The sequence below is a fragment of the Haliotis asinina genome, chromosome 6 (assembly GCF_037392515.1).
Source record: "Haliotis asinina isolate JCU_RB_2024 chromosome 6, JCU_Hal_asi_v2, whole genome shotgun sequence".
NCBI classification, from domain to species: domain Eukaryota; kingdom Metazoa; phylum Mollusca; class Gastropoda; order Lepetellida; family Haliotidae; genus Haliotis; species Haliotis asinina.
This window is the reverse complement of record NC_090285.1, coordinates 66889278-66902020: the sequence shown is the minus strand read 5'-3', so window position 1 is coordinate 66902020 and position 12743 is coordinate 66889278. Positions and strand designations below refer to the sequence as shown.

The window sequence follows — 12743 nt, the reverse complement described above, 5'->3', positions numbered from 1 at the left end:
GAATAGGTTATGGGTTCAGGCTTGCTGACGTGGTTCATGTGTGTCATCAAATCCAAGTTGTGTACATCAGTGCTCATTATGTCAACACAGGTTTGTCTGATTGAAAACTGATCTTTGTCATATGACTGGAATATTGTTGAGTGTGGTATTACATTACAAACGACAGGATGGCCCTGTAGCCAGTTTGTTTACATTTTTCTAATGATACACTTCTCATTTCAGGATATTGGCATTGGCTCTTATTCAGTGTGTAAACGATGTGTGCATAAAATGACTGGGAACAGCTATGCGGTCAAAGTAAGTGTTGCAGACAGTCCTTTTCATTGGCCTCAGGTCCCACAGCAGAATTGGTCAGTGCAGATGTTTCTCGAAAAAATAGAGCCGTGAACTAGGTTGATGGCATACCATGATGCTCTGATGATGTTGATAATTGCTCATGTGTTCAGTCACTGAATTGATTAGTGCAGACCTGATTATATTTTGGCCATGTGACATAGCTTGAAGACAGGTGAAATATACACTAAACAATAATTATTGAAAACTTATGTACCTTCATATCACAAATGCATGCTTGAACTGTCAACCTTTGGGTTTTCCAGCCCCAACTGTAATATTCTGGCTGAAGAAATATTCACTTGTTTGTCTTGTATCCTATGCCATATTGAATAGTTTGAGTATTACTTTAAGAAAGCCCCCAAAGTTTGTTCTTCGAAAGGATTGTATGACGAATAATGAGGTTGGGGAGGGAACCTGGTTCTTAGATTGAGTGGGCCCTTCTCAGGCCCTGGGACCCCATGGAAGCTCTTGAACCCTCAGTCATCTGATGTTGTGTGGCTACAATGCGAGCTGCAGAAGTTGGCATTTCTTTCTAGCTATACACTCATTCGTTATGACTGTACATTCCTTCTCACTGAATACAAAATATTGTCAGTCAGCTTCAGTGTCTACATGTTGAGACGTTTTAATATGTCTGAATTGTATTTTTTGTGAGCCAGGTAGGTAATGCAGAGTAGCCTTATTCAATGAAATGAATGTCCTATGTGTATGTTTCATGGTTTATCTAGGCTGCATATGTTATTGTTTGTGTTGTATTGGCAGATCATGGACAAGGAAAAGAGGGATCCATCAGAAGAGGTCGAAATTCTGCTCCGGTTTGGGCACCATGCTAATATCATAACACTACGAGATGTAAGTGTTGTCTTCTATACAGAATCAGGAGCTGGGGCTTACGTCTCTTGTTAAGTCTTGTCTGGAATCCCACTCTTCTTTCATATGTCTTTGAATCAGAGTCAGCTATTAACAGGACTTTTATGCCAGCGTGACTTGAACAAGCATGGGAACCAAGTTTGCTCTGGAAATGAATTGTTTGTTGGTATGCATTGAAAACAGGGATTAGGAAAAAGAACTTTGACAATGGGCCATTTTCAGGATTATTAGCCATTTTCTGAATTCAGAATGGGCCACTCTATCAACAATAAACTTACAAATTTTAATGGGCCATTTTTCATTCAAATGTGTGAAATGGCCCCTGCATTTCCCAATCTACTTTGAATAGGCATTGAATGAACCTTGATACTTTGTATGAACTATGTCATCATGTGAAGAGGGAAAGTTGCCTTTTCCCTATGTGATAGTTGACCATGAAGGTCTTTAAAACTTGAAATATGTGTTTAGGTTTTCGACAATGGTACCAAGGTGTACATGGTGACAGAGCTAATGAGAGGTGGTGAACTACTCGACAAGATTCTACGTCAGAAATTCTTCTCTGAACGGGAAGCTAGTGCTGTGTTACAGATTGTGGCAAAAACTGTGGAATATCTTCACAAGAATGGAGTGAGTCTAACACTACTATTTATGCATATCTGCACATTACAGATGACTATCAGATGTTGAATTAGTCTTTGTTGCAGTAAGTAGGGGAAAAAGTGGTTAGAATTGCAGAGTCAGCCCACCCTAAGTAACTGAAGTGATTACAGCAAATTTGAAGGAATTGCATCTCAAATGTAAACAAGTGCAGCCCACTCGAGAAACAATTGCAGCTATATCGGTAGTTTAGCGGTAATAACATAAACTCAACATCGGAAGCAATGTCAGTAATAGTTGAAACACGCTCTGCCATCTTCGGAGATTCCTCAGCTAGATTCCGTAATTTATCGGTCGCGTCCTGAAACTCACACATCTAAACATGGCATCACTGGAAGGAGCACCCGTCTCCATGAGTTTTGTTTTTAGTTCTACTGTTTCATTTTTATAACTATCCATCTTTGAACAACTGTGTTGAATGCGTTCATATATGAGGTGTTGTCGGAGGTATAGATTATTGTTTTAGGAAAAGATCGTCACTGCAGCAGAGGGTCACAAGTCATGCCCCTGGAGGCTTCCGATGTTCAGACGTAAACAGCCTCCGTTGGCATGACTTATGATGCTATTCTGCAGTGATGTTCTTATCTTGAAAAAACAATTTACATTCCCAGCAACACCTTACACCTAAACGCATTCAACACAGGTGGTCAAAGGTGGATAATTATAAAAATGAAATTGTAGGAACTAAAAACAAAACTCATGGAGACGGGTCCTCCTTCCAGTGACGCCATATTTGGATGTGTGATTTTCAGAACGTGACCGACAAATCATGGAATGGAGCAGTGAAATCTCAGAAGATGGTCGGGCATGTTTCAAGTATTACTGACATTGCTTCCTATAGGGGTGTTGTGTTTATGTTACTACCACTAAACTACCGATATAGCTGCAATTGTTTCGTGAGTGGGCTGTGCTTGTTTACATTTGAGATGCAATTCCTTCAAATTTGCTATAATTCCTTCAGTTACTTAGGGGGACTTGAGAGTAAGATGATTTCTGTGTTTTGCTGGTCATGCTGGTAGTTGTGGGTCCATATTAATACATTGAGGTCCTGGAGTCATAGGTTGTGATTATATATATCAAGCTTTGTCACCACCATACCCATCCTCACTCTTGTCCCCATTGTGGTAGACGTCTTAGACTGGCAGTACTTGACGCTTTTCCTGTCACATCCAGCTATCCTTTTGTAGAACTAAATTACTGTTCCAAGCAACATGATTAACTTCCTCCCTTACTCATTCATTCATTGTCTGTGACTTCATGCATCTCCACTTGCCCACTTTTGTCCAAAGAGCTGACTAAATTGGGGATTGGATGGTTGTTTAGTGATGCTGTTATTGGTTAATGTTTGATGACATGGATTGTAGTCTAGGCTATCTACAACACTTGGATGCCAAGAGGAAACTGGTTCAAGGCACTTTCAGGCATACATTTTCTGCTGTAGGTTGTCCATCGAGACTTGAAGCCTTCCAACATTTTGTATGCCGATGATACTGGATCTCCAGAGAGCCTGAGGATATGTGACTTTGGCTTTGCTAAACAATTGCGTGCTGAAAATGGATTGCTCATGACACCATGCTACACTGCCAACTTTGTGGCACCAGAGGTAACAGACATGTCTCCATGGAATCATCATTCATTATTGCAACTTTCAGGACACATGGGCAGGGGTCCCTTTCTTCCTCATTTGGTGGGAGGTGAAAACTAGCCTTATTCATAGCTCTGTCAAATGTTTCCAAATGGGATTTCATATGGTCCTTCATATTATATTTATGATCAAAATTGGACCTTTGTAGAGGCAGGAGAATTTAAGTGATCTTGTGATTAATGCCCATCTTGCCAAACACTTGAGGTTTGAATCTGGGTGTGGTTTGAAATAAGATGCAACATGTGCTAACTGATTGTGATACACCTGCAATAGTGCTGACTACATGAAGCATCATGATGACATCAGAGGGATCATTCCGTGCTGTTTCAGGTATTGAAGCGACAAGGCTATGATGCTGCATGTGATATCTGGAGTCTTGGTGTCCTGCTGTACACCATGCTGGCAGGGTGAGTGGAAATCTTGTCAATATACAATTGTCTACTTTAACATTTGAGGCAAGCAAAATATAACATATATTTTTAACTTACCTTACCATAGGTCTTATGCATATTACCTCTAGCTTCGCTAAACGAGATCAGACAGTCGTTGATTCGCCATCCCCTCGATGGCTACCTCATGTAATCTACGAATGTAGTCACGGAAGTGACGTGATCTCTCCACTCGCGCGAGAGCGCAGAATCCAAAATTCACTTTTACCTTTAGCGTTCGTGCGAACGGACGTGTTGGTTTGCAGTTTTTTCCTACTGTGTGTAGTTTCAATAAAGTTGCTACTCCTTGGTAGGTATGGTTTGTATCCCCTCATTATGTATCAAAGTCAAGTCATACAAGCATTTAATGTGCTTACCTTGCTACCTCGTGCTGTTCTTTTCTCACTCAGGCAGGGCTTGTCCGTGTCGTAGGTGAGAACGGTATGGCGTCCATGGGGGTAATTCATCTTGTTGGTTGTTTGCCCGTCATGTTTCTGCCCATGCTTGGTCATTTTCACTTGTGTTTTCGGTATTTATCATACCATTTTCTGCCATGAATTTCAGCGTAGCGAAGGCAGCCATTGTGGTTGTTGTTTTTCGCTGCCCCGCATTTACGGGTGTGTCTATTTTTTACGTAGGGGTGCAACTACTTTCTACATTTTTATGTAGGGGGTTTTTTCTCCTAGTATTGTATCAACATATCGTCAAGTCTTGGTTTCTTGTCTGTTACAGTTTCTGTGTATGACTCGACACTATTGTACTGTCTGCAAGGGGCAGAAGTCAGCCAAGGACCCACATCCCTGGTGTCCGGATTGTGCGTCCGCTGTTTGCTCCAGCGATAATCGGTGCCTACACTGTCAAGCGTTATCTCTCGCCGATTTCAAGACCTTTTTGGCGGTTCGGAGGAAACGTTTTACACAACGTAAGAGAAGAATGTCGTCGCCAGCGTCTTCCTTGGGATTCTTACCTGACGACCAGGATCTACCACCGCCTTCAGTACCAGTATCAACACCTAGTGTGGGGCGCTCATCTATTACGCCGGCGTGCTCCTCTCCAGAGCCTACGTGTTCGGACGCCTTTGTAGATTTATCTCACCCGGATGCCTTATCCCATCCTGAAGTTCAGAAGCTTCTGCGATCTCTCTTGACACCGGGCGCTGCTGTACTCCCTACCTCGTTGTCTACACCTTTACCAACGACAGCGCCTAGACTTACGCCAGCGCCGTTGCCTGTACCAGCGCCTCTGCCTGTCCCGGCGCCACTGCCTGTCCCGGCGCCTTTGTTTACATCAGCACCGGTGTTTTCGTCAGCGCTTATTCCGACGCCAGCGCCTATTCCGACGCCAGCGCCTGTACCAACGCCAGCGCCAATGTTGTTGCCGGACCCTGCTCCTATAACTACTTCTTATCGAATCCCCAGAGTGTCTCATACGCTGACTAAAGAAGAAATGTTACAGCGCCAGTTGGATGAAGAGCGCGCTCGTCGTTTAGAGGCTGAGCGCTCCCGGCGCAGATCTCGTTCTAGGTCCCCGAAGGGTCGGCGCTCTCGTTCTCCACACCGTAGCAGACGCCGGCGCTCCCGGTCTGTTTCCCGCTCTCCAAGGCGCTCCTTAGAGGAAGACTGACGTACCAGAAGTAGACGTAGAGTGCGATCTCAGTCAAGATCACCACAGCGTCTCTCCAGATCCCAGCGTTCACGATCGCCGGAACCACTGCGGACTTCCTGCAAGGAATTTAACACTAAGAACTCTGCTTCCAACTCGAGTCAGCGACGAGAATCAACCTCTATTTCCTGGGAGGATCACGAGGAACAGTTCTTTTGTCCAGACTATGAGGAGGAACCTGGCAATGTTGGTGATAGTGATGGCACCTATCTTCCCTTAACTGCTGTCTTTGAGTGGATTGCCGACAGATTACCGGACTGTCCTTCCCCTTCTTCGGATTCAAGCAACCCGGCGTCGATTCACTTGTCTCCTGAGTCACTTATTCCACCACACCCTATGGTGGCGGATGCGGTTGCTTTGTTAGACTCGGACTTTGCGAAGTTATCCTTAAATCCAACCATCAAAGCGTCGAAGTCTAAGAAATCAGATTATAAAGTACACAGTCTGGATTTTGCCGACAACGGGGCGGTGCTAGACGATTCAATTAAGAGGTTGTCAAGCTCAACTCCGTCATCTTACAGAGTTCAGGATTCAAAGCTAGCAGCTATTGATACGGAACTGAAACGTATGCTTAAACCTATCTCGGCGCTTGCGTCAGCCACCTCCGCTGCAGCCTTGGATTTGTCAGAGGATAATGCCTCGAGGGTGGATCATTTAACTACCATTTTTGCTTGGCAAGGCAGAGTACTCCATGACCTACTTGGACATTTACGCGCGGCGCTAGCCATGACTACTACTATGCGCCGATCTGGATTTTTAGATGCTTGTTCTTGGCAAGAGGAATTTAAACGTCAACTACTTCGTGCACCATTTATGTCTAAGTTCCTCTTTGATGAAAAGATACCGACGGTGTATAAACAACATGCCGAACTTACTAACACGGAAGTGGCGCTGTCAACTTTCGAGGCCTTGGGCTCTGCATTTCGTGGCCGAGCCAGGGGTAATGCCAAGAAAAGATATGTACCCAGGAGAGAGTCTATCCGTTCCTCGTTTGGGAGGGGACGAGGTCGTACCAAGGACTCAGATGTCCAGCGCAAGCCTCAAGAACGCGGCAGGGATGCCCCAGCTACGTCCGGTCGAGGTAGGGGCAAGCGTCCCTACTCCGGCCGCTGAAGCCATGGACTACTACGACTGGGACCTCCCACCCCCAGTCGTACCAGTTCATCCGACCCCTGTAGGTGGGAGACTAGAGATCTTCTGGGCCAACTGGACATTCCTGGAAGACCCGTTTGTTTGCAAGATCCTGAGAGCCGGCTACAAGCTACCACTAGCCAGAGCTCCGCCGTTGACTACCACTCCCCGGTCACGAGTGTACTCAATAGATCAACAGGTACTTATACTAGAAAACATCAACATTTTATTAACAAAACATGCTATAGAGATAGTGTCAGAACCCCATCACTCCCCGGGGTTCTATTCACCCATCTTCCTGATACCCAAGAAAGGTTCCACCAAAATGCGGATGATTCACAACATGGCGTCTTTCAACAACCTGTATTTAGCCGAGCCCCCGCATTTCCGAATGACGTCACTGGATCAGATCCGAGCCAAGTTGTCACCCGGAGCTTGGATGGCCAGCCTAGATTTACAGGATGCTTACCTGCACGTTCCTGTATTCCCACGCCACAGGAAATTCCTGCGTTTCATATTCAACGGAGTACACTACCAGTGGCGAGTGCTGCCGTTTGGAATTTCTACGGCCCCGTGGCTTTTCACTCGGGTCACACTGCCTGTCACCCGGTTTTTGCACCTCCGGGGGATAGACTTCGATCCTTACATCGACGATTGTTTTCTAAATCACTGCGATCCTCAGTTGCTACGCAAACAACTGGACTTCTCCACACGCCTACTTCAGCAGTTGGGATGGATTATCAATATCGAGAAGTCGCAACTGGAACCAACGCAGGAGTTAACTTTCATTGGGGGGTTGTTCCTGACTCGGCTCAATCTGGTCAGGGTCCCTCCCGATCGATGGCAGAAGATTCTCGCCTTTACGGATCGAGCTCTGTCCCTACCTCTCACCCTCAGAGAATGGCAGTCTCTGTTGGGCTTGTTGACGTCGGCGCAGGACCTCACCCTCAGAGGATGGCTTATGCTGCGCCCACTACAGAGGTTCCTATTACCATTCATTCGAGAGAACGACCTCCAGTCATCATTTCTTCTACCCCCGCACCTGCATCAGTACCTCAGGTGGTGGACGGTAGAGTGGAATGTCTGCGCCGGTGTTTGTTTGACAAGCTTCAACCACGACCACGAATTGTTTGTAGACGCATCCCTCTTGGGATGGGGCGCTCACTTGAACGGCCAGACAACCTCAGGGCTGTGGTCAGACGCCGAAAGGGAGTGGCATATCAACAACCTGGAGATGCAAGCAGTCATCCTAGCGGTCCGCCACTGGCTACCGGTTCTAACAAACTCCAGACTCCTGGTAGCGTCCGACAATTCCACGGTCGTGTGGGTGATTCACAATCAGGGTACAACCAGGTCCAAACAACTTCTGGACCAGATGTTCCTGTTAGCGGATCTGGTAGACAGCAACGGCATCGTGATCGCGGCTCGTCACATTCCCGGCTGCAAAAACATCCTGGCAGACGCCCTGTCGCGCCCCGGCAAACCATCCCCGACGGAGTGGATGCTTCATCCGGACGCATTTCGCCAGATTTGTTGGCAACTCGGGAGACCACTGGTAGATCTTTTTGCCACCAGTTTCAATCACCAGTTACCAACGTACGTATCTCCCGTGCCGGATCCACAGGCGTGGGCAGTCGACGCGATGTCTCTATCATGGGAAGGCCTGGACGCATATGCGTTCCCTCCTCCAATCCTTCTCTCGGATGTAATCGCCAAGATCAGACTGACGCGGAACCTCCGACTGCTTTTGGTCGCACCCTGGTGGCCAGCCAGATCGTGGTTTCCCGATCTTCGACGGCTCGCCAGCGGAGACCCTTACAAACTTCCAGAGTGGTTGCATCTGCTTCGACATCCACACAGTCGACAGCTGCATCCGGATCCACGGCGATTCCATCTTCACGCATGGGTCATCTGCAGAGAGCATTAAAAGCTAAGGGCTACTCTGCGCACGTGGCGAACGTTATAGCTCGCGCGCATAGAGTTTCTACCCGTTCTTTATATGACGACAAATGGCGCTCTTTTGAGAATTTTTGCGCACGAAGATCTCAAGATCCCATGGCAGCATCTCCTCAGTTCGTGGCACAGTTCCTTCTCTACCTACGGAACTCTAGACATCTCAAAGGCAGTACCTTAGGCACCTATTTGTCAGCTTTGAATTCTGTCCTTGCTATCAAGTCAGATACACAGATCTCCAAGATACCAGAACTTATTGCGCTTCTCAAAGCTTTCAAGCTGGAAGACCAGAAGGCCAAGTTCCGTCCTCCAGCTTGGGATCTTAATGTTGTCCTTCAACATCTCAGAGGGCCGCCGTACGAGCCATTAGAAGAAGCCTCCTTTGAACATCTTTCCAAGAAGACGGTTTTCTTACTATCATTGGCAACAGCGGCTAGAGTCAGCGAGATCCATGCTCTTGACGTTACTCAGATCCGATTTGAACAGTCAAGACACGGACGTGTTCATTTGGGTTTGCTTTGGGATTTTGTGGCTAAGAACCAGCTTCCCGGGCAGCCTAACAGGCTATTTTCCATCCCTCCTTTGTCTACGATCCTGGGTCATCATGACTTGGAGGAGGAGCTACTATGTCCAGTCAGGGCTCTCAGATGCTATATTAAAAGGTCAGCCTCTAGGAGACGATCCCGCAAAAGATTATTCATTCCCGTTGCCGTGTCCTGCAAAGGCGAAGTAAACAGAAATACTATTGCCCTCTGGCTCAGATCGACTATCTTGGCGGCCTATGACGACAAGCACCTGCCTCATCCGGTAGCAAGTAACCTGCACAAGATCAGGGCCTTGGCGTCTACGATGGCCCTCCATCGGAACTGCACAGTACCGCAGATCATGGAGGGCTGTTTCTGGAGGTCATCAACTGTCTTCGCATCAAACTACTTAAGGGACTTGGCAGTTGAAGACGTGGAGGGGTTACAGTCATTTGGTCCATTGGTGGTTGCTCAGCAACTTACCCGACCATCCGCCCATTAGGTAACTACACTTCTACTTACCTTTGGTCTTAAGATTAACCTCACCCCCAGGGTGCGTCGGTTTTTCTTTGGAGTTCTATTGGGTTGCTCTTTGTCCTGTTCCAGGTATTATCCTGAGACCGTTGACATTGGCTTTCCCGTGTTCTCCTGATGCATGTGCACTGTTTGCTGAGGGATGGTCCTCCGGAGTCCACACCACCATCCATCTGTCGAAGCCATATGCATAAGACCTATGGTAAGGTAAGTTAAAAATTTATTAAAATCTAAATATTTTAGATATTTAAATACTTACCTTACCATAGGGCGATGACTCCCTCCCAACGCTGGATGCTCCTCCCCACTTTGGACTCTTCGGACCTTCCGGTTGACGGTAAAAGTGAATTTTGGATTCTGCGCTCTCGCGCGAGTGGAGAGATCACGTCACTTCCGTGACTACATTCGTAGATTACATGAGGTAGCCATCGAGGGGATGGCGAATCAACGACTGTCTGATCTCGTTTAGCGAAGCTAGAGGTAATATGCATAAGACCTATGGTAAGGTAAGTATTTAAATATCTAAAATATTTAGATTTTAATAAACTCTTGTGGGGTTACAAAAACATAAATCATTTATTAACATAAATAAGACCCAGTCATTGAAATGACTTATTTCGACATTTGCTTACCTAAAATCGACCAATTTGTCAGCAGTGCACAATTCTTTCCTGTGAACAAAATTTCAACCAATCAGAGGGGTGCGCCTCCATGAAGTAATAACAGGTTTACCCATGTGGATTGCTGTAGTATTCATGTACATTACCAGGGGAAAGATTATCTTGTTTGGTTTGTCTAAACCTGCAGTCGTGACAAGTGTTCTGAAAAATGAAAGTGCTATATTTTCACAATCTTCTGCTTTTCAATTTTGTCACCTGCTTTGCTTATTTTCTGAGATACAACTTGTTTTCATAGACGTTTCTGTAAAAATCGCTTTTGTCATATTGGTTATAAATGGTTCTGTTACAAGCAGTGCCATGCCAAATCCTTTTGGTTATGATTCAGAAACATATTTAGCTACGAGTAGGAAGTAGTTTTGATCTTTAAGCTTGATGAAAACTCACCGTAACCTAATTCTCAAACTGACTAAAGAACTTGAAGCCACGATTTTAGAAAATTGTGGCGTCATGTCGGGAAGGTCTAAAAAAAAAAATGCTATTTAATATTGTTTTCAGCGAGTTACAAATTCTCCTACTGTCTCCTGGTAGTAAAATGTGTATTTGATTGATAGACAATAGGAGTTTGCATGACATTGCTTATAACATAACAATTTCACTCGTGAAGCAAAGTGGGTGGCAATGTAATACTACTGACAGTATAATTGTCACTTCGGCCAGAACCTCGATTGCTTCCGAGGAAGAAATCCTTATGGTACAGGTTGTCATGCAAAATCCTTTTGGTTATCATTCATTTACTTGCAAGTAGTTTTGATTTTATAACTCGATGAAAACAAATCTTAATAGCACCTTCTATCTTGGAAGGGAGGTGGGTGTCCAACCACCCGATTTAATACATACGGGTGTCTACAATGCTCGCTTCACAAGCAAAAAAGACATATTTAGCATGAATTGAGGGGTCCTGTGGAAATCTGTGCATGATGACACCATCACCTGATACTTGGGAGCATTTAACGGCAAAATAACAATTCAGCATATCTTTGTTGACGTCGGGAAATCAGCAAATTGATGAGTTTGTTACAGATTTTGAAAATCTAACTGAAAATCCTTCCTCCCATGATGTCACTGCAGGGCTCTTGCGATGAGTGAAGGAGATGACTTTTAAGCACTCGGTATCAATTAACCACATGTTTTTTAAAAAAACAATGGGTGTTCCGCTTGAGACTAACCATGAGTCTTTCATATGTAATGGTTAAAAGAGTACCTATTGGGAGAAATGATCTCTACCATGATGGCAAAATTGGATTGAAATTGCATGTGGTTTGGTCATTCATGCATCAAGCACATTGAGGGATTGATTGGTAAGTTCTGAACCTCACATGGGAGGTAACAGACACTTGTTATCCCCTGCCGCATGTTTATCGCGAAGCAATGGATATAGTATTAGGCTCATCTGTCCCCCTGGCTTTTGATATTTGGCATCGATGTGTCTGTGTTCTTGAGTTTTTAGTCACTGCATCATTATCTCACTTATACTGATGCAGATTATGACAATTGCCCTAATGTTTTTTAATAAATGCTTTGTTACAATTTCAAAACCATTTTACATGTATTTATAAGAGAATGCTTTTAATTTTCAGACACACGCCATTTGCCAATGGCCCAAATGACACACCAAATGACATTTTAGCGCGGATAGGGGAAGGAAAGTTCACATTATCAGGTGGAAACTGGGATTCTGTGTCAGCTCCTGCTAAGGTAAGCATAAGTTATGTTAAACCGTGATGTGTTGTTCGGATGTCTTATCAGTAGGTTTGCTAAACTGTCCATACCAAAATGTTGACTGAAGTCAATCTCCTTACATCAAGTCCTAGTTCTCGCTGTTGCTAAAACTGGTTACAGGTTGTGTTACTGATTCTCAAAATCTTCTGTCTCTCTGTTTAATTGGATAAACATTTGAGTTGAAGAGACTGGATAGCCCTTGAGCAATACTTCCATGTCCTCCAACCAAAATTCTTTGCGTGTTGTAGTGCTGGCCTAGTGGCCATCAGCAATTCAGTTCTTAGTGGTGCAATTCTTAAGATATGCTAGACCATCATTCAAACCACTGAATTGTCCTCTGACAGAGCTTTTCAGGGTTTTACCTGTTCCTATTTGTTTGACTTGAGCAAAGGGGTGGTGGGGTAACCTGGTAATCAGAGTGGCCTCTTGTCACGCTGAAAGACCCATATTTAATTCCCCACATGGGCACTATGTGTGAAGCTCATTTCTGGTGTCCCCCCGATGTGATATTGCTGGAATATTGCCAAAAGCAGCATAAATTCATACTGACTCATGACTTCCACTAAGACTGTATAAACCTGTCATCAGTTTTAACATGCTTCCA

The 12743-nt window shown here is 45.0% G+C and overlaps 1 protein-coding gene across 1 annotated transcript in view; it reads left to right on the top strand.

Moving 5' to 3' along the window:
* The window catches only part of LOC137287567 (ribosomal protein S6 kinase alpha-1-like), a 78322-nt gene that overhangs the window by 52993 nt on the left and 12586 nt on the right, over positions 1-12743 (top strand). Inside the window, exons 14-19 of the mRNA XM_067819931.1 lie at positions 223-297; positions 1099-1188; positions 1675-1833; positions 3305-3466; positions 3839-3915; positions 11998-12115. Coding sequence (XP_067676032.1) covers positions 223-297; positions 1099-1188; positions 1675-1833; positions 3305-3466; positions 3839-3915; positions 11998-12115 — 681 coding nt within the window. The remainder of the gene's footprint in view (positions 1-222; positions 298-1098; positions 1189-1674; positions 1834-3304; positions 3467-3838; positions 3916-11997; positions 12116-12743) is intronic.